The sequence below is a fragment of the Microcaecilia unicolor genome, chromosome 3 (assembly GCF_901765095.1).
Source record: "Microcaecilia unicolor chromosome 3, aMicUni1.1, whole genome shotgun sequence".
NCBI classification, from domain to species: Eukaryota; Metazoa; Chordata; class Amphibia; order Gymnophiona; family Siphonopidae; genus Microcaecilia; species Microcaecilia unicolor.
The window spans coordinates 701,377-724,386 of record NC_044033.1 but is presented as its reverse complement, the minus strand read 5'-3'; the positions used below and the strand labels follow the sequence as shown (position 1 = coordinate 724,386).

General features: G+C 43.2%; 1 protein-coding gene across 1 annotated transcript in view; it reads left to right on the top strand.

The window, feature by feature from the left end:
• Positions 1-23,010, top strand: part of PEX6 (peroxisomal biogenesis factor 6) — a 314,233-nt gene that overhangs the window by 122,158 nt on the left and 169,065 nt on the right. The window contains exon 9 of the mRNA XM_030195683.1: positions 2,257-2,266. Within this exon, the coding sequence (XP_030051543.1) occupies positions 2,257-2,266 (10 nt within the window). The remainder of the gene's footprint in view (positions 1-2,256; positions 2,267-23,010) is intronic.

The following is a 23,010-nucleotide window of genomic DNA, read 5'->3' as shown; positions in this document are numbered from 1 at the left end:
GGTCACTCCTCTCTCTATACAGCCTAGCATGCTGCTTGTCCCAGAAATAATAAAAAAATATAGCAAAAAATGGCAACCCTCCACCACTTAATAATTTGAACCATACACAACAAACTGTCGGTGGAGCAGCTCACACTTATTTATGCTTTAATAAGGGGATGTGGAGTGGAGGAGTGGCCTAGTGGTTAGGGTGGTGGACTTTGGTCCTGGGGAACTGAGTTGGATTCCCACTTCAGGCACAGGCAGCTCCTTGTGACTCTGGGCAAGTCACTTAACCCTCCATTGCCCCATGTAAGCCGCATTGAGCCTGCCATGAGTGGGAAAGCGCAGGGTACAAATGTAACAAAAATAAATAAAATAAATACTGTCACACAGGTACTTCTGTTTTGTGCTTCCTTAAAGCCCCGATAGTGCTGTCAACCACTTCAAAATAAGTGTTCTACAATAAATTAATCCATGTTTCAACTGTGCTTATATAACAAATAATTCTTCTTTGGTTTATATCAATTTTTTGTAAAGTTTTGTGCACTGTTGTTTGTAGCTTATATACAGAGCTTAAACTCGTGCAGAAACAATGTTTAAACTTGTCAAGCAGGATCAATGTTTTGACTTATCTGGCTGAAAAACCCCCTGCTGCTTTATTATCTGTAGCTCATGCTGTGGATTCAGCTGTCCTGCATTACTTAGATCTCACTTGTCAGCATTCCATTAAACAGCCAGTGAATGTCTTGTCCCGACAGGAACCTGTTTCACGGTGCCTTGCTTTGTCAAGGAAACTTGCATATACCTATATAAACACAAAAAGAATGCTCTTAGCTGTATAATGCTGTCTGTAATATCAAAACAGAGTTTCAAACAAAGCAGAAGATCTCACTTCACCAGCGACGTGCAGACAAAGAGTCAGAAAAAAATGGCGCCAGCATTATTTTAAAGTTTGTAGCACCTCCCTCTTTGGGATGACATCATCATCAGCTGGAAACCTTTACAGAGACATCTAAAGAAAACAGTTCCAGTGGAGATACGTATTTAACCCATTTGGTTCTATAGTACCAAGACGGTAAATCCACTGGGTTTCTCTTTGCAACAGTAATCTGTCAATGTTCCCACCACGGGCATTTGGTATAATACTGTCAATAACCCTACATCTCAGAGATTCCATGGAGTGTTGATTGTTAACACAATGTTGTACAGGCGGAGCCCCTATGTTACGGCCGGCTAAACGTGATCTATGCTCGATCATCCTCGCTTTGAGAGACCTATTCGATTTCGCGATATAAACCTTCTGACAGGGACAAATGATGTAGTAAATGACATGAGCTGTATGGCAGGTCGTTTGATGTTTAACCTGATAAGTTTGACCGTTATGTGTAAAAGAAGCAGCTTCAATAGTCAAATCACATGTCTTACAGCCAGTCTTCCACATTTTGAATGACCTGCCTTAATCATACATGGAGCTCCAACTGCATTTGAAAGATCAGCCGGACACTTATTTTGAGTTGGTTGACAGCACTATCGGTGGTTGGGGGTAGTCGATGATTATAACTGAGTCACTAAAGCTGAGGCTTTAAGGAAGCACAAAAAAGAAGTGCCTGTGTGACAGTATGAGACATCCCCTTATTAAAGCATAAATAAGTGTGAGCTGCTCCACTGACAGTTGTGTATGTCCCAGAAATAAGCAGTGGATTTTCCCCAAGTCAATTTAATAATGGTCTATGGACTTTTCCTTTAGGAAGCCATCCAGACCCTTTTAAAACTCCACTAAGCTTAACCGCCTTTACCACATTCTCTGGCAACGAATTCCAGACTTCAATTACACATTGTGTGAAGAAATATTTTCTCTGATTCGTATTAAATGTACTACTTTGTAGCTTCATCGCATGCCCCCTAGTCATAGTATTTTTGGAAAGAGTAAACAAACGATTCACATCTACCCATTCCACTTCACTCATTATTTTATAGACACCTATCATATCTCCCCTCAACCGTATTTTCTCCAAGCTGAGGAGCCCTAGACGCTTTAGCCTTTCCTCATAGCGAAGTCATCCCATCCCCTTTATCATTTTCGTCACCCTTCTCTGTACCTTGTCTAATTGCACTGTATCTTTTTTGAGATGCCGTCACCAGAATTGAACACAATATTTGAGGTGTGGCCACACCATGGAGCGATACAAAGGCATTATAACCTCACTTTTGTTTTCCTATCCTTTCCTAATAATACCTAACATTCTATTTGCTTTCTTAGTCGCTGCAACACAGTGAGCAGAAGGTTTCAACGTTTTATCAACAACGATGCCGAGATCCCTTTCTTGGTCCGTGACTTCTAACGTAGAACCTTGCATTATGTAGCTATAGTTCGGGTTCCTCTTTCCCACATCACTTTGCACTTGCTCACATTAAACGCCATCTGCCATTTAGACACCCAGTCTCCCAGTCTTGTAAGGTCCTCTTCTAATTTTTCACAATCCTCTTGCGATTTAACCACTTTGAATAACTTTGTCAGCAAATGTAATTACCTTACTAGTTACTCCCATCTCTAGACCATTTATAAATATGTTAAGAAAACAGCGGTCCCAGCACAGACCCCTGGGAAACCCCACTATCTACCCTTCTCCATTGAGAATACTGTCCATTTAACCCTATCCTCGAACCAGTTTTTAATCCACAATAGGGCATTACCTCCTATTCCATGACTCTCCAATTTCTTCTGGAGTCTTTCATGAGGTACTTTATCATATGTCTTTTGAAAATCCAGATACTCAATATCTACTGGTTCGCGTTTATCCACATGTTCACCTCTTCAAAAAAAATGTAATAGATTGGTGAGGCAAGATCACTAAATCCATGTTGGCTTTGTCTCATTCCAGGCTTTTGAATATGCTCTGTAATTTTGTTCTTTACAATAGTCTCTACCATTTTGCCTGGCACCGATATCAGGCTCATCTGTCTATAATTTCCCGAATCCCCTCTAGGACCTTTTTTAAATATCAGCGTTACATGGGCTACCCTCCAATCTTCTGGTACCACACTTGATTTTAAAGATAAATTACATATCGCTAACGATAGTTCAACCAGTTCATTTTTCAGTTCTATCAGTACTCTTCAATTTGTCATCCTCTACATCCTCTAGTTCATAGAGATTTCATTGTTTTTCCAACTTGTCACCTTCTACTACTACTACTATTTAGCATTTCTATAGCGCTACAAGGCGTACGCAGCGCTGCACAAACATAGAAGAAAGACAGTCCCTGCTCAAAGAGCTTACAATCTAATAGACAAAAATATATATATAAAGTAAGCAAATCAAATCAATTAATGTGAACGGGAAGGAAGAGAGGAGGGTAGGTGGAGGCGAGTGGTTACAAGTGGTTACGAGTCAAAAGCAATGTTAAAGAGGTGGGCTTTCAGTCTAGTTTTAAAGGTGGCCAAGGATGGGGCAAGACGTAGGGGCTCAGGAAGTTTATTCCAGGCGTAGGGTGCAGCGAGACAGAAGGCGCGAAGTCTGGAGTTGGCAGTAGTGGAGAAGGGAACAGATAAGAAGGATTTATCCATGGAGCGGAGTGCACTGGAAGGGGTGTAGGGAAGGACGAGTGTGGAGAGATACTGGGGAGCAGCAGAGTAAGTACCATTTCTGTCACCGGTATCACTTCCAAAACTTCCTCAATGAAGACCAAAGCAAAGAATTCATTTAATCTCTCCGCTATGGCTTTGTTTTCCCTGATTGCCCCTTTTACCCCTCAGTCATCTAGCGGTCCAACCAATTCTTTTGACGGCTTCTTGCTTTTAATATACCTAAAATAATTTTTACTATGTGTTTTTGCCTCCTGTGCAATCTTTTTTTTCAAAGTCCCTCTTTGCCTTTCTTATCAGCACTTTGCATTTGACTTGACATTGCTTATGCTGTTTCTTATTATTTTCAGTCTGTTTCTTCTTCCATTTTCTGAAGGATTTTCTTTTAGCTCTAATAGCTTCCTTCACCTCACTATTTAACCACGCCGGCTGTCATTTGGTCTTCCATCCTCCTTTTTTTAATACGCAGAATATATTTGGCCTGGGCTTCCAGGATGGTTTTTTTGAACAGCATCCATGACTGATGTAAATTTTTTTTTTAATGAATTATTTTATTAAGAATGCCACAGTATACAAACATGACAAGCCAATTACATATATCTTCAACCAGTATCTACTCCTTATTCCCTTTCCCTCCCTCCCTCCCTCCCTCAGTCCAGTGGTGTTAGCTCTTGATCTTGAAATTGTTCATACAATGACCATATGTTTGTAAAAGTTCTCATGGTGCCTTTCCTCTTGGCTGTCAGTTTTGACATCTGATAGAGTCTATTTTTTGAGTTATCACTTGCAATGCTGGTGTTTCTGCTCGTTTCCAGGCTCGTGCAAGTGCTATCTTAGCCGCTACAAAGTATTGAGTAGCCAATCTGTGCTGCCCACTAGAGATTGATCGGGGCCGGAAATGGAGAAGGCAGTGTTCTGCCCTTTTCGGGTATGATTGTTGCAGCACCTTATTTACCAATTTCACCACTTCCTCCCAAAATATTTCCACTTTCGTACATTCCCACCAAATATGGTAAAATGTGCCCTGAAGGCCACATTTTTGCCAGCATTGCCCCGAGGTTCCCAGATATATCTTTTGCAATCTGTCTGGGGTGTATAATACCACCAGTGTAATAATTTATGCCCATTTTCATTTATGGATTGTGCTGGAGATGCTGTAAGTATTTCTAGTTGCTCATCCATGTTGTTCTAGGATGGGTGGTTTGAAGCTCTTTCTCCCACCTCTTATGGTAGGCGGCTTGAGGGTCGGTCCTACCCAATAGTGCGAGATATATCCGGGATATGCTACCTCTGCCCCCTCCCTTGCGCATTGCTAGTTCTAGGGTTGTTTCTTCTAAGTCTAGCTCATCTTGTGCACGTCTTTTAATAAAGCTGCTTAAACAGCAGTAATAGACCAGGTCTGTCTCCATCAGTCCATATTCTTCCTGAAGTTCACTAAAGCTAATCGCTTTCCCCTCTGACCATACTTGCCCTAGTGTGTGTAAGCCTGCTGTGGCCCAGGTATCAAATATCTTTTCTGATCCCCCTAGCGGGAAGCCCTCCGCCCATCTTATTGCTGTTCTTCAGAAGTATTTTCTTTCCGGGAACATGCGCCTTCTAATCTGTAGCCATGTTTGGAGTAGGTGTTTTAGGCTGACAGGTAATCTTTGTAATATATGTGTCAGCTCTCCCCCTGGTATCCATAGAATATCCTCTATCGCATACCTGCCTATCCATGCTCTCTCCCAGTGCATCCATTTCTTTGCTGCCCCAGGGACCCACTGTGCTCCTTCCATCCACATCTGCCCCCTCTCTCTGCTCCTTCCATCCACATATGCCCCCCCTCTCTCTGCTTCTTCCATCCACATCTGCCCCCCCTGCCCTTTCCATCTACCATTTGCCCTCTCTCTGCCCCTTCCATCTACCATTTGCCCTCTCTCTGCACCCTCTTTTCGGCCCCCAGTTTCAGCCCCAGCCCTTTTCTACCACCAGTCCCGAGCTTCAGTCCCAGCCACTTCTCCCTGTCCCCCCCTTTTTAGCCCCTAGTCCCCACACCAGTCCCCAGTTTTAGCCCCAGCCCTTTTCTCCCACCTGTGCCGAGCTTCAGCCCCAGCCACTTCTCCCTGTCCCCCCCCCCTTTTTAGCCCTCAGTCCCCCCAGCTTCAGCCCCAGCCCTTTTCTCCCACCAGTGCAGAGCTTCAGCCCCAGCCACTTCTCCCTGTCCCCTTTTCAGCCCCCAGTTTCAGCCCCAGCCCCTTTTCAGCCCTCAGTTCCAGTACTGGCCCCCTTATCCCACCTACCCTCCTTTTCAACCCCCAGTTCCAATCCCCTTCATCCATATGCTTTTCAGCCCCAGAACCATTCTCCCACTGTTGCCAGGCATAGCCCCATTCTCCCTCCTGCCCCCTTCTCAGACCCCAGTTCCAGCCCCCTTCTCCCATCTGAGCCCCCCTCCCCGACCCAGTCCCCACCTGACCACCAGCTGCATCGCCAGACGACTCTCTTCTCATGCCACCTGTCACCTGACCCAGCCTTTAAAAACAAAATCTCTGAAGTGGCGGCGCAGCGCCTCGAGTCTGTTCTGCGTGTAAAGGAAGAAAAATTGCTTCGTCAGCCGGCCTTCCCTCACTGTGTCCTGCCCTCTGATATAACTTCCTATTTCTGCGAGGGCGGGACACAGTGTGGGAAGGCTGGCCGACAAGGCGATTTTTCTTCCTTTACACGCAGAGCAGACGCGAGGCACCGCACCGCCGCTTTAGAGATTTTTTTTTTATGGCTGGGTCAGGTGCCGGGTGACAGGAGAAGAGGGTTGTCTGGCGACGGCGCTGGTAGGCAGGTGGGGACCGGGGCGTCAGCGGAGCACCCCCCCACCCGCTGACACCCGGGGCGGACCGCCCCCACCACCCCACACTTGGCACGCCACTGGAAGAGGATAATGTGCATCCTTTACTGCTTTCTTATTAAGCACACCTGTCTTATTTTCAGCATTGTCGTAACCTCTCTACTGGGATTCCCTAAAATGTCCTGCTTCAGTAGTATCCTTAGAGGATACTGCCCACTGAACTATGCGCTCCTGGGCAACTATCGTCTCTTCCCGGTTCTAGTTTAAAAGCTGCTGTATCTTCTTTTTAAAAGCGCCAGCAGCCTGGTTCCGTCCCAGTTAAGGTGAGCCCATCCTTTAGAACATTCTCCCCATTTCCCAGAATGTCACCCAGTTCCTAACAAATTTAAACTCCTCTTCCCTGCATCATCGTCTCACCTACGCATTGAGACTGCCTTTTGGGTCCTGCACGTGCAGCGGGGATCACTTCTGAAAATGCTACCCTGGAGGATCTGGACAACTTTCTACCCAACAGGCAGATGATCAAAAGCCCCGCACTGTTCCAAACAGCACTCCCACCCTCCCACCCAGCGAGCGATGGGGGGGGGGGGAGCCTGGAGGTCCAGCCCACCCCAACCCCCCCCCCCCCCCCAGCATTGTCTGACTAATCCCTGGTGGTCCAGCGTAAAGGACAACCCCCTCTCGGCCCCCCTACCTTAGTTGGAGGAGGGACGCAGCCTGCCTCCCTCCACTTCCTTGTGTTGACGCCGCCGCAAAATGGCGGCGCCCAGCCCCATTCAGTGCATCCTAGGATGTGCCGTCTCTTACATGGTCTGTAGCCCTGCCCAGCCCCCCCCCAACTCCCCCCCCCCCCCCCGTCGCTTGCTGGGTGGGAGGGGGCTTGGCCGGCGTCCACTAGACCACCAGGGACCAATTTCTTGGGGGGGGGGGGCTGTAGACCCACCAGATCTCCAGCCCTCCCTGAACATAGGGGTGGGATCGTCGGGGGGGGGGGGGACCGGAGGTCCACTGGACCTCCAGCCCCCTGTTGGCAGGTTTGCTTTGGGGTGGAACAGGGGCCTGCCAGCATGCAACTGCATGCTGGACAGGGCTCACCATTCCTCACCAATGATCTGCAAGTCCTAACGCCAGCTCGGAGCTGGCGTAGGGTTTGCCGTGGCCAGCGACCCAAATTTTGGCGCACTGGTTGCTGATCATTGGCGAATGCGCTGAGCCCTGTTTAGCATGCATTAGTATGCTACTTGCGCAAAGAGCCCTTGAGCGCATTGTTTCACGCGCTCAAGGGCTCTAATCATGGGGCGGTAGCAAATGCTGGTGCTAGTATGGTGCTAACAGCTTCTAGCCCTGGTGTTTGCTTTTGATGATGAGGGTACTAGAGCCTAAATTTGGCTTCCAGAACCTCCCTCCCACATTTTCCTATGTCATTGGTACCTACGTGTATCAAGACTGCCGACTCCTCCCCAGCATTATCTAAGATGCTGTCTAGGTGACGTGTGATGTCTGCCACATTTGCACCAGGTAGGCAGGTGACCAGGTTATCCTCACATCCACCAGCCACTCAGCTATCTACATGCCTAATGATCGAATCACCAACTACAACAGCTGTCCTAACCTTTCCCGCCTGGGTGGAAGTTCTTGGAGACACCCCCTCGGTGCAAGCAGATAGTGCATCCCCTGGTGGGCAGATCCTGGCTACAGGAGTACTTCCTACTTTACTAGAGTGATGCTCTCCTTCTAGGAGACCTCCCTCCAAGGCAGCACAGAGGCTGCTAGGCTGGATGTGAGACTTCTCTACAACGTCCCTGTAGATCTCCTCTATGAAGCTCTATGATTTTCTCTGTTACCTTTTGATATGAAAGGTAGATTGGAAATGGGTCTATAATTGTTAATGGAGGAATGATCTGCTTTGGCAATCTTAATTCCAGGATGCACCATAGTCTGCTTCCAGGGAGCAGGGAAGTATCCAGATAACAAACGAATTATCATCAAAGATGGGAAGGCGGTAGAACGAAAGGGCATGAAATGAGATTGAAGGGGGCAGACTCAAGAAGAATGTCAGAAAGTATTTTTTCACGGAGAGGGTGGTGGATGCTTGGAATGCCCTCCCGCGGGAGGTGGTGGAGATGAAAACGGTAACAGAATTCAAACACACGTGGGATAAACATAAAGGAATCCTGTGCAGAAGGAAGGGATCCTCAGGAGCTTAGCCTAGAATGGGTGACAGAGCTGGTGGTTGGGAGGCGGGGCTAGTGCTGGGCAGACTTATACGGCCTGTGCCGGGGCTGGTGGTTGGGAGGCGGGACTAGTGCTGGGCAGCCTTATACGGTCTGTGCCGGGGCTGGTGGTTGGGCGGCGGGGATAGTGCTGGGCAGACTTATACGGTCTGTGCCAGAGCTGGTGGTGGGAGGCGGGGATAGGGCTGGCCAGACTTATATGGTCTGTGCCCTGAAGAGGACAGTACAAATAAAAAAGTAGCACATATGAATTTATCTTCTTGGGCAGACTGGATGGACCGTGCAGGTCTTTTTCTGCCGTCATCTACTATGTTACTATGTTACTATCAAATGGGAGAAGGGGATGATATACTGTTGTAATCTGATTGTTGTAATATGCTTTTCAATTAAGCTATGCTTGTTTAAAATGGAATAAAAATATGAAAGTAAATAATTTCAAAGATAGGACTGAATCTATTCCTTTATGCCTTTTGAGGGTACAGATGTTAAGTATCTATATTTTCTGCCTTTACAGGGCTTTGTCTTGGGAGATCTTTCTGCTTTGCTGTCTTACAGTGGTCGAGCTGCCTGTACTCGTGTCCAAATGCCTGGTAAGAATTTTATAAAATCTTCTGGTCAGAACTAGCAATTTTCGCTTTCTCATATTTCAAATTTAGAGTAAGGACTGTTTGTTTTTTTATACCTCCCTTCTGCAGATTTCCTGATATATCCGAATATAGGGCTTAATTTATATACAAAAAGGAAGTGGAACTGGGGGCAGGATGGGTCCTGGCCAGAAGTGTGGGGGGGGGGGGGGGGCAGGGCTGGACGTGAGCTTTCCCATACACGGTACTTTATTTGTGAATTAAAAGGAAGCTGTTATGTTCATGTACTTGCAAAATTCATGTATTTAATCTTTAAAATGTTAATAAGGAATATCACCCACAGTAGTACAAATTTACAACCTTATCAGCAAAATCTTGAACTAATCTGGGGTTTTTTTTTTTTGAACATTTACACATTTGATACCGTTGTGTTGTCCTCAGAAATTTTTGGCAGCTGGGTGGCATGAAGAAGTACTGCCCTGCAATGGCAAAAGAAGCAAGTGTTTATTTTTACTGAAGCACTTGCTTCCTTTTGTCATTGCAGGGCAGAGGAATGTTTACATTTCCAAAGACCTTTGGTCTGACACAGTATAGTAGTTCTTATGTAGACATGCTCTGTATCCACAAAAATTTACCCCCCCCAACCCCCCCCCCCCCCCCCCCCCCCCCCCCCCCCCCCCCCCCCCCCCCCCCCCCCCCCCCCCCCCCCCCCCCCCCCCCCCCCCCCCCCCCCCCCTGCGAACAACAGGTAGGATATTTATCCTTGGAAGTCACCAAACAAAAATATATGCTGATTCTCATGTCATTGAGCAACAGCAACATAAATCTCTGCACTATCAGGCACACTATGAAATACAAAACCTGAAATAAATTCCAACTCACCATACATGTAGCAAACCTAACATACAACAGTAGCACTAATTCCTAAGATTCAAATAGCAGCAAGTACAACCCTACCTATGAATTATTACACTGGGCCATAGAACCACCAATACACCTATTTCTGGTCAACTAGAACAAGCGGGATTTCTATAAATATCTACACAAACTACATGAAAATAACACACCGCACCTCGGTCACGAGCAAAACACAGTGAAAAACAGACCCTCATCAAATAAAGATCACAAATTAGAAATAGAAATATGAAGACAAAAATTGAACTGGTAACCCCAAGAAGTCAAATCTCAGCTCTCAACACTGGAAAAATAAAAACACATTCATTTTCTCTTGTGTTGAACACAATACAAAGATATCTGTGATGTATATTTCCCAAAACTAACATATCCAGTTCATAAATTCAAAATAAAAACACTTTTTTCCAACCTTTGTTGTCTGGGCATTTTATTTTTCCAATCACGTTGGACCCAGTGAGTTTCTCTTCTGCTTTCTTGTCTGTTTTCTGCCAACTTTCTCTATTTGTTCTTTCTCCTCGCTCTTCCTTTCTTCTTTTATTCTGTCACATATCTCTCTTACATTTATTTATCTTTCTCTTTTAGCCCTTTTCGCCTTTCTGTCCATTCAGATTTCACCCTCTTTCTCACCCTCCATTTCTCCAGCTTCTTCTTTTTACTTTTCATATATCTTATCAACTCTCAGTCCCTAACTCTTCCATTTCCGATCTCCTTCCCATTTTCCTATTCCCTTCTGTCACCCCACCCCCCATTACCACATTTTTGCCCTCTATACTCCCCACTCTTTTCACCCATCTCGTCAACCCCTAATCGCATCTCCTGCATGTTCATCATTTCCCCACCCACCTTTATAGCTCAGCAGCGCATCTCTCTCTGTCTCCTTCTCTCCGTCCCCATACCTTTATAGCCAAACATTTTCTGATCAGCGACTTGCTGTACTTTTGCTTTAGTTCCCTTCACACGAAGGAAGAGACCTAATTGCTTGTTACAGAATATATGTTTTATGAAATAGCTATTGTAAATTGGCTTTATCTCCCCTCCTCTATCCCTTTCTTCTCCTTCCTCTCATAGTTGGCATCTCCCAATCCCATTTTCTCCTCTCCCCCAATAGTCAGCATCTCCCCACTCTTTCCTGCTGTCTCTTCCTTCCCCTTGCCCTCTCCTTCCTGTCCAGCATTTCTACACCCCCCCCCCCCCCACAACCAGTGGTCCAGTATTTCTTCTCCTCTCCTCCCCCCCCCCCCCCACCAACCACTGGTCCAGCCTTTACTGCTTCTTTAACTCCCACCCACCATTGATCCAGCTTTTACTCCTTCTTTACCGCCCCACCCACCGACTAACCAACCAGTGGTCCAGCTTTGTTCCTTCTTCCTTCCCACCCACCCACCAACCACTGGTCCAGCTTTTCTCCTTTTCCTTCCCCTATAGCCAACCCCTCCCCCCCACCATTGGTCCAGCTTTTCTCCTCCCCCCACCATCAGTCCTGCATTTCTTCTGTCTCCCCCTCCCCTGGCAATCAGTCTTCTCTTCTTTTGTTCCTTCTATAATGGCAATGGCATCCCTCCCTCCCTTCCAACCTCGCCCCACGCCAACCCTTTACCTTTTCAAAGCTGTGTTCTTGCTTTACAGGCTGCTGGCAGTGAGCAACAATTCACAACACGCTGCTCATGCTGATATCAGAGCCGCCTTCTGATCTTCCTTTCTTTTTTGGAAACAGGAAATTACATCAGACAGAAGGCTCCGATGTCAGGATAAGCAGCTCATTGTGAATCGCTGCTTGTTGCTTGCAACCTCTAAAAAGAGAAGACAGCTTTGAAAAGGTTTAGAGGGTGGGGGAGAGAGATGCCATTGGGCATTAGAGAGCAAAAGGGTGAGAAGACCGACTGTGCGTATAGTGTTGTGGGGGAGGGGGGGGGGAATTATAACAAAGTATTTCAGGGTACAAATTATAAATAGTGCAGTTTGTAAGAATATAAATTCTAAAGCATAACTCATTCTAAGCAGCCTTAAAAATAATAAGATTCTGTCGTTATTATCTGTTGAAAAATCTGTACTGTGATACTTGTTCTGAATAAGATTTTATTACAGTATGCGTTTGACAAAGAATTCCAAGCTTTTGGGGTGTGTCCTGAAGATTCCCACTTCCTAGTCTTAACCAAGCACTGATAATCATGACGGGCACACTGTTACACTGTGTTGGCACCTCACAGGCATCTTGATGGCATATAATGTAATGATTTATTTTTAACAAAAAACACCTCCGATTGTTAATACTTAATCTGAAATGTGTTTGATAATGGGGAATTGCTGTAATTCCTTTAGCACTTAATGACATATTTTCTCATTTTTATACCTGGAAATTACCTGTTCTGTATTTTGAGCACACTGTAATCAAATTCTTTTTTTTTCTGTGCCCACAAATAAAACATGAAGAGCTGTCTTTAAGCAACGAATTAAGATTAAAACACAGGCTACATAGCCGAGTCAAAAGGGGAATACTAACCCTATCTGAAAGTCATGAAATCTTAGTTAAGAGGCTATTTTTGGTGTTTTAGGGCTTGAACTTAGTTTATTGCTTCTCAGCCAGATTACAACCGCTTGCCAGCATTAGCTCAGTTGTACAACCTACTTTGGTCCCCATGTACTAAAGAGCAAAATGGCTAGAAATGTGTAGCACACCTTAATACAAAAAACAAAATGCAACAGGTGAAGTGGTGTAGGGGTAGCATTGTATGTTTAAAGAGGGTCTTAAATCAAATTGAAAATTCTGCAGGAAACAAAACACATCATGGAATCCATATGGATTGAAATTCCATGAGTTTAAGGGGATGAACAGACGGTTGTAGAAATGTTACCAGAAATTAGGGAGGCTAACAAACAAAACACAATAATGGTGATTTCAATTACCCCCTGATATTGACTAGGCAAATGTAACAGGGCATGCTAGGGAGGTAAAATTCCTTGACAAAATCAAGGACTGCTTTATGGAGCAGCTGGTACAAGAGCCAACAAGAGAAGGAAAAATTTTAGACTTAGTCCTTAGTGGAGCACATGATCTGGTGAAGGAGATAATGGTGCTGCGGCTGCTTGATAACAGTGATCATAATATGATCAGATTTGATATTGGCTTTGGAGTAAGTACACACAGGAAATCCAATAGGTTCAAAAAGGAGACTATGATAAAATGAGAACGGTGGAAAAAAATTTATATCAGGCATGGATGCTGTTCATAAATACCATCCTAGAAGCCCAGGCCAAATATATTCGATGTATTAAAAAAGGAGGAAGGAAGTCCAAACAGCCAGCATGGTTAAAAAGTGAGGTGAAGGAAGCTATTAGAGCTAAAAGAAAATCCTTCAGAAAATGGAAGAAGGAACCAACTGAAAATAATAAGAAACAGCATAAGGAATGTCATGTCAAATGCAAAGCACTGATAAGGAAGGCAAAGAAGGACTCTAAAAAAAAAGATTGCATTGGAGGCAAAAACACTTAGTAAAAAAATTTTTTAGGTATATTAAAAGCAAGAAGCCAGCAAAAGAATCAGTTGGACCGCTAGATGACCAAGGAGTAAAAGGGGCAATAAGGAAAGACAAAGTCATAGCAGAGAAATTAAATGAATTCTTTGCTTCAATCTTCACCGAGGAAGATTTATTTATTTATTTATATTTGTACCCCGCGCTTTTCCACTCATGGCAGGCTCAAATGCTAGAAATGGTATTCAAAGCTGACGAGTGGGCAGGGGGGCAGCAAGGCGGCGGGAGAGCGGTGAGGCAGTGGGGGGGGGGACGGCGGTGGGGTGGCAGACTAAAATGTGCCCCCCCACCTCTGGCTGTGGCCCCCTCCCACCGGAAGGTCTGCCAATGCCCCTGCAGTGGCCCACTGCTAAACATCTCAAAGGACATCAGGAAGGGACATAGATACATAGTAAATGACGGCAGATAAAGACTTGAACGGTCCATCCAGTCTGCCCAACAAAATAAACTCATTTTATATAGTGTGTGTTACTTTATACCCGAGTGTGATTTGTCCTTGCCTTTCTCAGGGCACAGACCATAGATGTCTGCCCAGTACTGTTCTTGTACTAAGTTCTGAAGCTAACATCGAAGCCCCTTAAAATTTACACTCCAGCCCATCCCTATCTATTCAGTCACGATCAGGGCGTAGACCATAGAAGTCTGCCCAGCTCCCATTTTGTTTTCAATTACTGGCGTTGCCACCCAATCTCCGCTAAGATTCCACGGAACCATTCCTTCTAAGCAGGATTCCTTTGTGTTTATCCCACGCATGTTTGAATTCCATTACCGTTTTCATCTCCACCATCTCCCGCGGGAGGACATTCCACATATCCACCACCCTCTCTGTGAAAAAATACTTCCTGACATTAGTCCTGAGTCTGCCCCCTTCAACCTCAATTCATGTCCTCTATTTCTACTGCTTTCCCATCTCTGGAAAAGGTTCGTTTATGGATTAATACCTTTCACCAATCACTATTTATCTTGATTCTAACTCCAGAATATATTTAAAGAGAGGAAAAAAGACTTCAGATGCTCAATTAACCAGACTATCTATATTGTAGCCGGTATTGTGCTGCTCAGTGTTTACTTTGAAAATTAATTTTCTTTATGTAAACTACCTGGCATGAGTCTTCAAAAAAACCTCTCAGAATTCTATGTTGTTTATTTTAATTTCAACAATTTTTTTGCACTTATCTTTTGCGTTTTGGACTGAACCTACCATAGACCTACCAACCAGAAACTCAATCAGATCATCACGCTCTTATTTAAGTCTCCGCCACCCTAGCTGCAGAGGACTCAAATACAAATCAGTTCATGGATCCAGCTTCTCATATATAAGTACACAACTCTGGAATGCACTCCCAAAGGCCGTGAAAACTACGTACAACCACCTCAACTTCTGGAAATCACTGAAGACTTACCCGTTCAAAAAGGCATATCCTTATTTAAATTTGTTTATTGATTTTAAACATCCTAACTAGAAGTTACTTGCTATTGAAATACAGCCATTGTTCAAAATAAATTGTAATTAAATAATAAACATAGGAAATAACAAAATAATATTGCTTTCATCCTTTCACATAAACTAATTGCTTTCTTAGACCTCATCATAAGTGGAGGCGGTAGGAATTAGAGAAGATTAAACTAAGTGGCAACTAAAAACAAAAATAACATGGTGGCGTAATTTTCCCACATATATATTATTCTATTTTAACTGTTTCGAATCAAGAAATGATTTTAAATGTTCTGGTGCATAAAAGGTATACTTAACCTGGCCCAATTTAACTATACATTTACATGGAAACGCTAGAAAGAAGGTCCCTCCTATATCAGATGTTTGTGATTTCAGTGCCAGGAAAGCCTTCCTTCTACGTTGGGTTGATTTTGTGACGTTGGGAAAAATCTGAACCTTAACTCCACCGAAACATGTTTTAAAATTTTTAAAGTACAGTTTCATTATATTATTTAAATCTAGTTCAAAAATTAGTGAAACAATCAAAGTGGATCTTGGTGAGTTTTCATCCAGTGTTTGTTCTAGAATCGCCGAAATGTTGTTTAAATCCAATTTACCTTCTTGAGGTTCTTGTCTTTCCCCCGCCTCGCCTTTGGGATTAGGAATATAATATAACTTGTTTATAGGCGGAATTGCATCCTGTGGAATTTTTAGTACTTCGATTAAATATATTTTAAACATGTCATAAGAATTAACCTCAGGGAGGTTAGGGAAATTTAACAGGCGTAAATTTAACCTTCTATTGAAATTTTCGATCTGTTCAATTTTTTTCCGAATGTCAGTATTGTCTTTAAATACCATTGTTTTAAAGTCTTGAAGAGAATCTACATTTTTTTGTATTTTTTGCATTTTTTCGGCGATTTCTTCGTTAATTAAGTCCACTTTAACATTTAATTCTTGAAATTTGGTATTGAAGGCTCTAACCTCTCTCGAAGTCTGTTGAAGCGTAGCATCCATTTCATTCCGTTTTTTCCAAATCATTTCAAGATTAATCCCCGGTTCTTTCTTAGAGGCAGCTGCCTCTACTCCTGGCGTCTTTCGCGGTGCTACCTGACCCTCACTGGAAGCAGCAGTCAAAACACTTCTGGTAGATTGATGCTGTCCATCCAGGCATGCCGTCGACGCCGGGCATGGGGGATTCAGCATTGATGGAGGTGAGAGAGACACTTCCTCTCCCGGCAGGATCGCTGCTTCCCCGGATAATCCCGCAATGGGATCCACATCTCGTCCAGCATGGGAAATAGGCGCGAAAAAGCGCTCGAGCCCTGAATGACACGACGAGGGCGTCGAGGTAGGTGGGGGAACTATTCTTGTTGTCCCCTTCCGTTTGGTATGGGGCATTTTGAAAGAAAGAAATTACTAATTCCAGACAGGACCTCAGAGCTATCTCTTAATGCAACCTGCTACGCCGCCATCTTGGTTCCGCCCCCTCAAAAAGGCATATCCTAAGGACCCAACTTAATTACCTGAATCCAGCAATTCAAAGAAATCCAAATTTGTTATGAACTTAATGAACTTTATATAACTTCCCTTGCTATGTTTCTCTAATGTGTCTGTGCATATCTATTTCATTTAAAATAACATCACTCTATATTTGTTTCCTCACCGGAGGAGGCTTTCGCCCCACGGCGCTATGTAAGCCACATTGAGCCTGCAAATACGTGGGAAAATATGGGGTACAAATGTAACAAAATAAAAATAAAATAAAACTGAATGAAATCTCTATAAACCTGTAGGATGTAATGGGGCAATTTGACAAATTGAAGAGTAGCAAATCTCCTGGACCAGATGGTATTCATCCCCGAGTACTGATAGAATTGAAAAATGAACTTGCGGAACTATTGTAATTTATTTTTAAAATCGAGCGTGGTATCGGAAGATTGGAGGGTGGCCAATGCAACACCGATTTTTAAAAAAGGTTCCAGAGGAGATCCGGGAAATTATAGACTGGTGAGCCTGATGTTGGTGACTGGCAAAACGGTAGAGACTATTGTAAAGGACAAAATTACTGAGCATATTCAAAAGCATGGGACAAAGCCAACGTGGATTTAGTGAATGGAAATCTTGCCTCACCAATCTATTAAATTTCTTTGAAGGGGTGAGCAAACGTGAATAAAGGTGAACCGGTTGATATTGTGTATCTGGATTTTCAAAGGGTGTTTGACAAAGTACCTCTTAAAAGATAGAAAACAGAGAGTAGGGTTAAATGGTCAGTATTCTACTACTACTACTATTTACTACTGTTTAACATTTCTAGAGTGCTACCAGGGTTACGCAGTGCTGTACAAAGACAAAGAAGGACAGTCCCTGCTCAAAGGAGCTTACAATCTAAAGGACAGGAAGGACAAGAGGACAAGGAGTGCAGACAATCAAAATTGGAACAGACTAGATTTCTTGGGTAGAGGTACAATGGTTAGGTTTCAAAAGCGACATTGAAGAGGTGGGCTTTGAGTAGGGATTTGAAGATGGATAGGGAGGGAGCTTGGCGTATGGGCTCGGGGAGTTTATTCCAGGCATAGGGTAGATAGTGGGATTCCCCAAGGGTTTGTGCTGGGACTGCTAGTGAGGTAATTAAATTTGTGATGACACAAAGTTATTCAAAGTTGTTAAATCGCTAAAGGATTGTAAAAAATTACAAGAGGACCTTACGAGAGTGGGAGACTGGGTGTCTAAATGGCAGATGACGTTTAACGTGAGCAAGTGCAAAATGATGCATGTGGGAAAGAGGAACCTGAATTATAGCTGCGTCATGCAAGGTTCTACTTTAGGAGTCACCAACCAGGAAAGGGATCTGGGTGTTGTCGTTGGTGATACATTGAAACCTTCTGCTCTGTGTGCGGCGACGGCTAAGAAAGCAAATAGAATGTTAGGTATTATTAGGAGAGGAATAGAAAACAAAAATGAGGACGTTATAATGCCTTTGTATCTCTCCGTGGTGCCAGCACACTTCGAATATTGTGTTCAATTCTGGTCGCTGCATCTCAAAAAAGATATAGTGGAATTAGAAAAGGTGCAGAGAAGGGTGACAAAAATGATAAAGGGTATGGGAAGATTTCCCTATGATGAAAGGCTGAAGCGACTAGGTCTCTTCAGCTTGGAGAAAATACTACTGAGGGGAGATATGATAGAGGTCTATAAATAATGAGTGGAGTGGAACGGGTAGACATGAATCGCTGGTTTACTCTTTCCAAAAATACTAGGACTTGGGGGCACACGATGAAGCTACAAAGTAGTAATTTTAAAACAAATCGGAGAAAATGTTTCTTCACTCAGCGTGTAATTAAACTCTTGAATTCGTTGCCAGAGAATGTAGTAGAAGCAGTTAGCTTAGTGGGATTTTAAAATGGTTTGGATGGCTTATGTTCAATTCTGGTCGCCGCATCTCAAGAAAGATATAGTAGAACTGGAAAAGGTGCAGCAAAGGGCGACGAAAATGATAGCAGGGATGGGACGACTTCCCTATGAAGAAAGACTAAGGAGGCTAGGGCTCTTCAGCTTGGAGAAGAGATGGCTGAGGGGAGACATGATAGAGGTATATAAAATAATGAGTGGAGTGGAACAGGTGGATGTGAAGCGTCTGTTCACGCTTTTAAAAATACTAGGACTAGGGGGCATGCGATGAAATTACAGTGTAGTAAATTTAAAACAAGAGAAAATGTTTCTTCACCCAATGCATAATTAAACTCTGGAATTCGTTGCCGGAGAACGTAGTGAAGGCGGTTAGCTTGGCAGAGTTTAAAAAAGGGGTTGGACGGTTTCCTAAAGGACAAGTCCATAGACTGCTACTAAATGGACTTGGGAAAGATTCACAATTTCGGGAATAACATGTATAAAATGTTTGTACGTTTAGGTAGGTTGCCAGGTGCCCTTGACCTGGATTGGCCGCTGTCGGGGACAGGATGCTGGGCTTTCCCCAGTATGGCATTACTTATGTACTTCCTAAATGAAAAGTCCATAGACCATTATTAAAATGAATTTGGGGAAAATCCACTGCTTATTTCTAGAATAAGCAGCATAAAATGTATTGTACTGTTTTGGGATCTTGCCAGGTACTTGTGACCTGGATTTTCCACTGTTAGGAATAGGATACTGGGCTTGATGGACCGGTCTGTCCCAGTATGGCAACTCTTATGTGCATATGTGCTTATGAATAGCCACTATTATTAGGCCGAATATGAATAATGGGCATTGAGCTTTAAGATAACAAATAATAAAAGAAGCAACATGAAATCAGAGATCAAGCGTTTATTTCAGTATATAGCGCAATGTGGAGTGGAGGAGTGGCCTAGTGTTTAGAGTACCGGTTTTGCAATCCAGAGGTGGCCGATTCAAATCCCACTGCTGCTGCTTGTGATCTTGGGCAAGTCACTTAACCTTCCATTGCCTCAGGTACAAACTTAGATTGTGAGCCCTCCTGGGACAGAGAAATATCCAGAGTACCTGAATGTAACTCACCTTGAGCTACTATGAAAAAGGTGTGAGCAAAATCTAAATTAATAAATAGAGCCTCAGATGATTCATATTATAATTTAAATCACTATGAATAATGTATTTGGGGCCAGATCGAATACAAATATTTGGTACAGCCCTAATTTAAAATCCATTGAAGGTCATAAGTTGTGTTTATAGTTAAAAAAACAACAAACTTTCACCTGTCACAATTCTAGACAAGAGAAACCCCTGCACGAATAGAATGCCTTAATTTTTTTTCCTAAAGATCAAATAGCAGGTCTTCAACTGAATCTCCCAATGGCAAGCCGTTCCAAAGGCCTTTGTCAAAAGAGCCAAATGCTGGCTGCAGTTTTGCATAAGTAAGTGCAGGAGCAGCTTGTAAAGCATCTGTATAAAATAGAAGAAACAGGTTTGCTGTGTATTGTGGAGTGGCAGGACAGTGATTTAATACCTTTTCTTTCTGAACAGTGTGGCAGCTAGACTGAGTGATGAGGAGGATGGAGACTTGCTGGCTGCTGGATACCCTATTCTTTCTGAAGATTTTGAACTTGCTCTGAATCAACTGCATGAAGTACATTCGCAAGCAGTAGGAGCACCCAAGGTATGAATTCACAGATGACATGAAGCAGAGTCATGGATATTTATCAACAGTGGACTTCACGTGCATTTCAGAGTGAAAATACAAACATACTTTACTTTGGAAATTGCCCAGGGAAAAAGTACCTGCAGACAAGTTGCACCTGCTTTGTCCTAAGTAAAATAACTTCTGTACCTTTAGAAGATACTCAAGTGTTTGCAAATTCAAGCCAACAAAATGTCCCTACTAAAAGTGGATGAAAGTATGCGGGCAGTTATCCCTGCATAAGTGGCTTTGAAAATGTCTCTTGAACTGGAGATCCCTACTGCAGAGAGAAGGACTAGGCTAATGGTTAGAATGTCATGCTGAAGTTGGGGAAGCCAGGATTTCAGATACCTCTGATGAACAGTATAATTTTCAGAAAGTCATTTAACCCTCCACTACATCATTTGGAAGCTTATACTGCAATCCAGGGACAGGGAAATACTTACTTTAGCTGAAAGTAATTTCTGAAAAGATGTGAACTAAGTCCAAATACTGCTGGGTTTTCTTCTTTTCATACGTCATTGCTTCTCTCTCTCTCTCTGATTAAGAAGATGAGACTCTTCTCATATGAGGAAAGGCTTAAGAGGTTGGGGTTCTTCAGCTTGGAGAAGGAAGGGCTGAGGGGGGGATATGATACAGGTTTATAAAATGAGTGGAGTACAAAGGGTAAGCGTGAATCGATTTGTTTACTCTTTCCAAAAGTACACACTAGGTGATACTCCATTAGTTACATGGTAATACTTTTAAAACAAGTAGAAGAAAAAAAATTTTCACACAACTAATGCTTAAGCTCTGGAACTCATTGCCAGAGGATGTGATAAAAGCAATTAGAGTATAAGAGTTTAAAAAAAAAGGTTTGGACAAGTTCCTGCAGATAAAGTTCATTAACAGCTATTAAGGTAGACATGGGGAAAGGCACTTCTTATCCCTGGAATCGGAAGCATGGAATCTTGCTGGTCTTTGGGATTCTGCCAGATACTTTGAATTGGCTACAGTTGAAGGCAGAGTTCTTACATTCAAATTCAAGAACATTTTTTGACATAATTTGAACATCTTTTCCCAAAGTAACACATAGATTGTTTTGTTTGTCTTATTTCTGTTATCATCTTTAAATATTTGCTCAAAGAGGGGGGAGTATTTACATTTTTATATCGATAAAAAAGAATTACTAAATAGAGAAGATAAATATTTCAAAGCATTGATATCCTGCTAATCATTAATTCCTTAGCGTCCTGACCAGATCAGCAGATGGAGACAGAGAAATCAAATGGCTTCATGTGATTCACCCTTTAAGGACACCATGCAGGCACAGATGTTCAGTATATTCTCTCTCCAGCAGCTGGTGATGGTTCACCCTGCAGGTCCTGGGTTTTAAGTCTAGTAGGCTACTGAACCATTTCTCCCCGGTCCAATTGAGCTATGATTACTTTTTTACTTATCGAAGGTCAGGAAGAAAGAAGGTTGCCTTGGAAATACTTGGATGGCTCCAAGTCCCTTTCCTTTCACTCCCCCCTTTTTTTCCAGCAGGAGTTCTTAGAGTCTAGTTCTTCTTTGTCATATGCAATAAGTTGTCTGAGACAAGCTCCTGGACCAGTTGACCATGAGGACTCCTCTGAAAAGCACTTCAGCCTCATGGGAAAACTCCCAGCTATCTGATTCCTTTCTGTTTCCTCCCTCTTCATCCATCTTGTACTGCCTTCTCACTCTACAACTAAACGATTTCTTCTATTTTATTCTGTGTTTCACTATACTAAAAGAAGTCTCTTTTCTGTGGGATCTCAGAGAACTACTTTAATTTCTTTGTTTCTTGTGTGGTGTACTACTTTCCGTAATGACAGCCTCACTTGTAGCAGAGTAGGTTCATTGAGCTGTTTTTTTAGGGTCAATCTCACTGGGGTTTCTTGTGAGATGTTTCTCAGGCAAGCCCAAGAGTGACACCACTGTGCTACCCTTACTCTGCCTATGACTGGGGAAAGCAATGATTTAAACTCCTTTTAGGAGCGGAGTAAACTGCGATTCAATAGCAAATGTTTAGAGTTGAATTGTGTTTTCTTTGTGGTCCTTCAAGTTTGATCACTTGATTTATGAAGTGTGGTGGCAGTAGCACCATTTTAGCTTCTTCCCGTCAGTCTAACAGTTTACTGATAGGAGCTGCGTTCCTTTTTTTTCTCCTCAGAGACAGTTTGTCTTTGTTGTATTTTAAAAAAAAAAGGTGGGATGCTTTTAGTAGCTTACTTTTCTTTCTATCCCACCTTTTTCTATGTGGCCCCTAAGTTGTGGAATGACCTGCCTCCACCTATATGCTTGGAGCTTAGCTTTGTAAATTGTAAAAGCCTTTTGAAAACTCATTTTTCAGACTGGCTTTTGGTCGCAATGAATGACAGTCATTTAGGGACAGTCTATTTTATTTAGAATTTGTGTGTGTTTTATTAGTGGTCTGCTGAGTATTGCTGCTTGGTATGATTGTTTCTTTCCTATTTTAGTGGCCTAGTGGTTAGGGTGGTGGACTCTGGTCCTGGGGAACTGAGGAACTGAGTTCAATTCCCACTTCAGGCACAGGCAGCTCCTTGTGACTCTGGGCAAGTCACTTAACCCTCCATTGCCCCAGGTACAAATAAGTACCTGTATATAATATGTAAGCCGCATTGAGCCTGCCATGAGTGGGGAAAGCGCGGGGGTCAAATGTAACAAAAAAAAATATCCAGAGTACCTCAATCTAACTCACCTTGAGCTACTACTGAAAAAGGTGTGAGCAAAATCTAAATAAATAAAATGTATTATTCTTTGTGA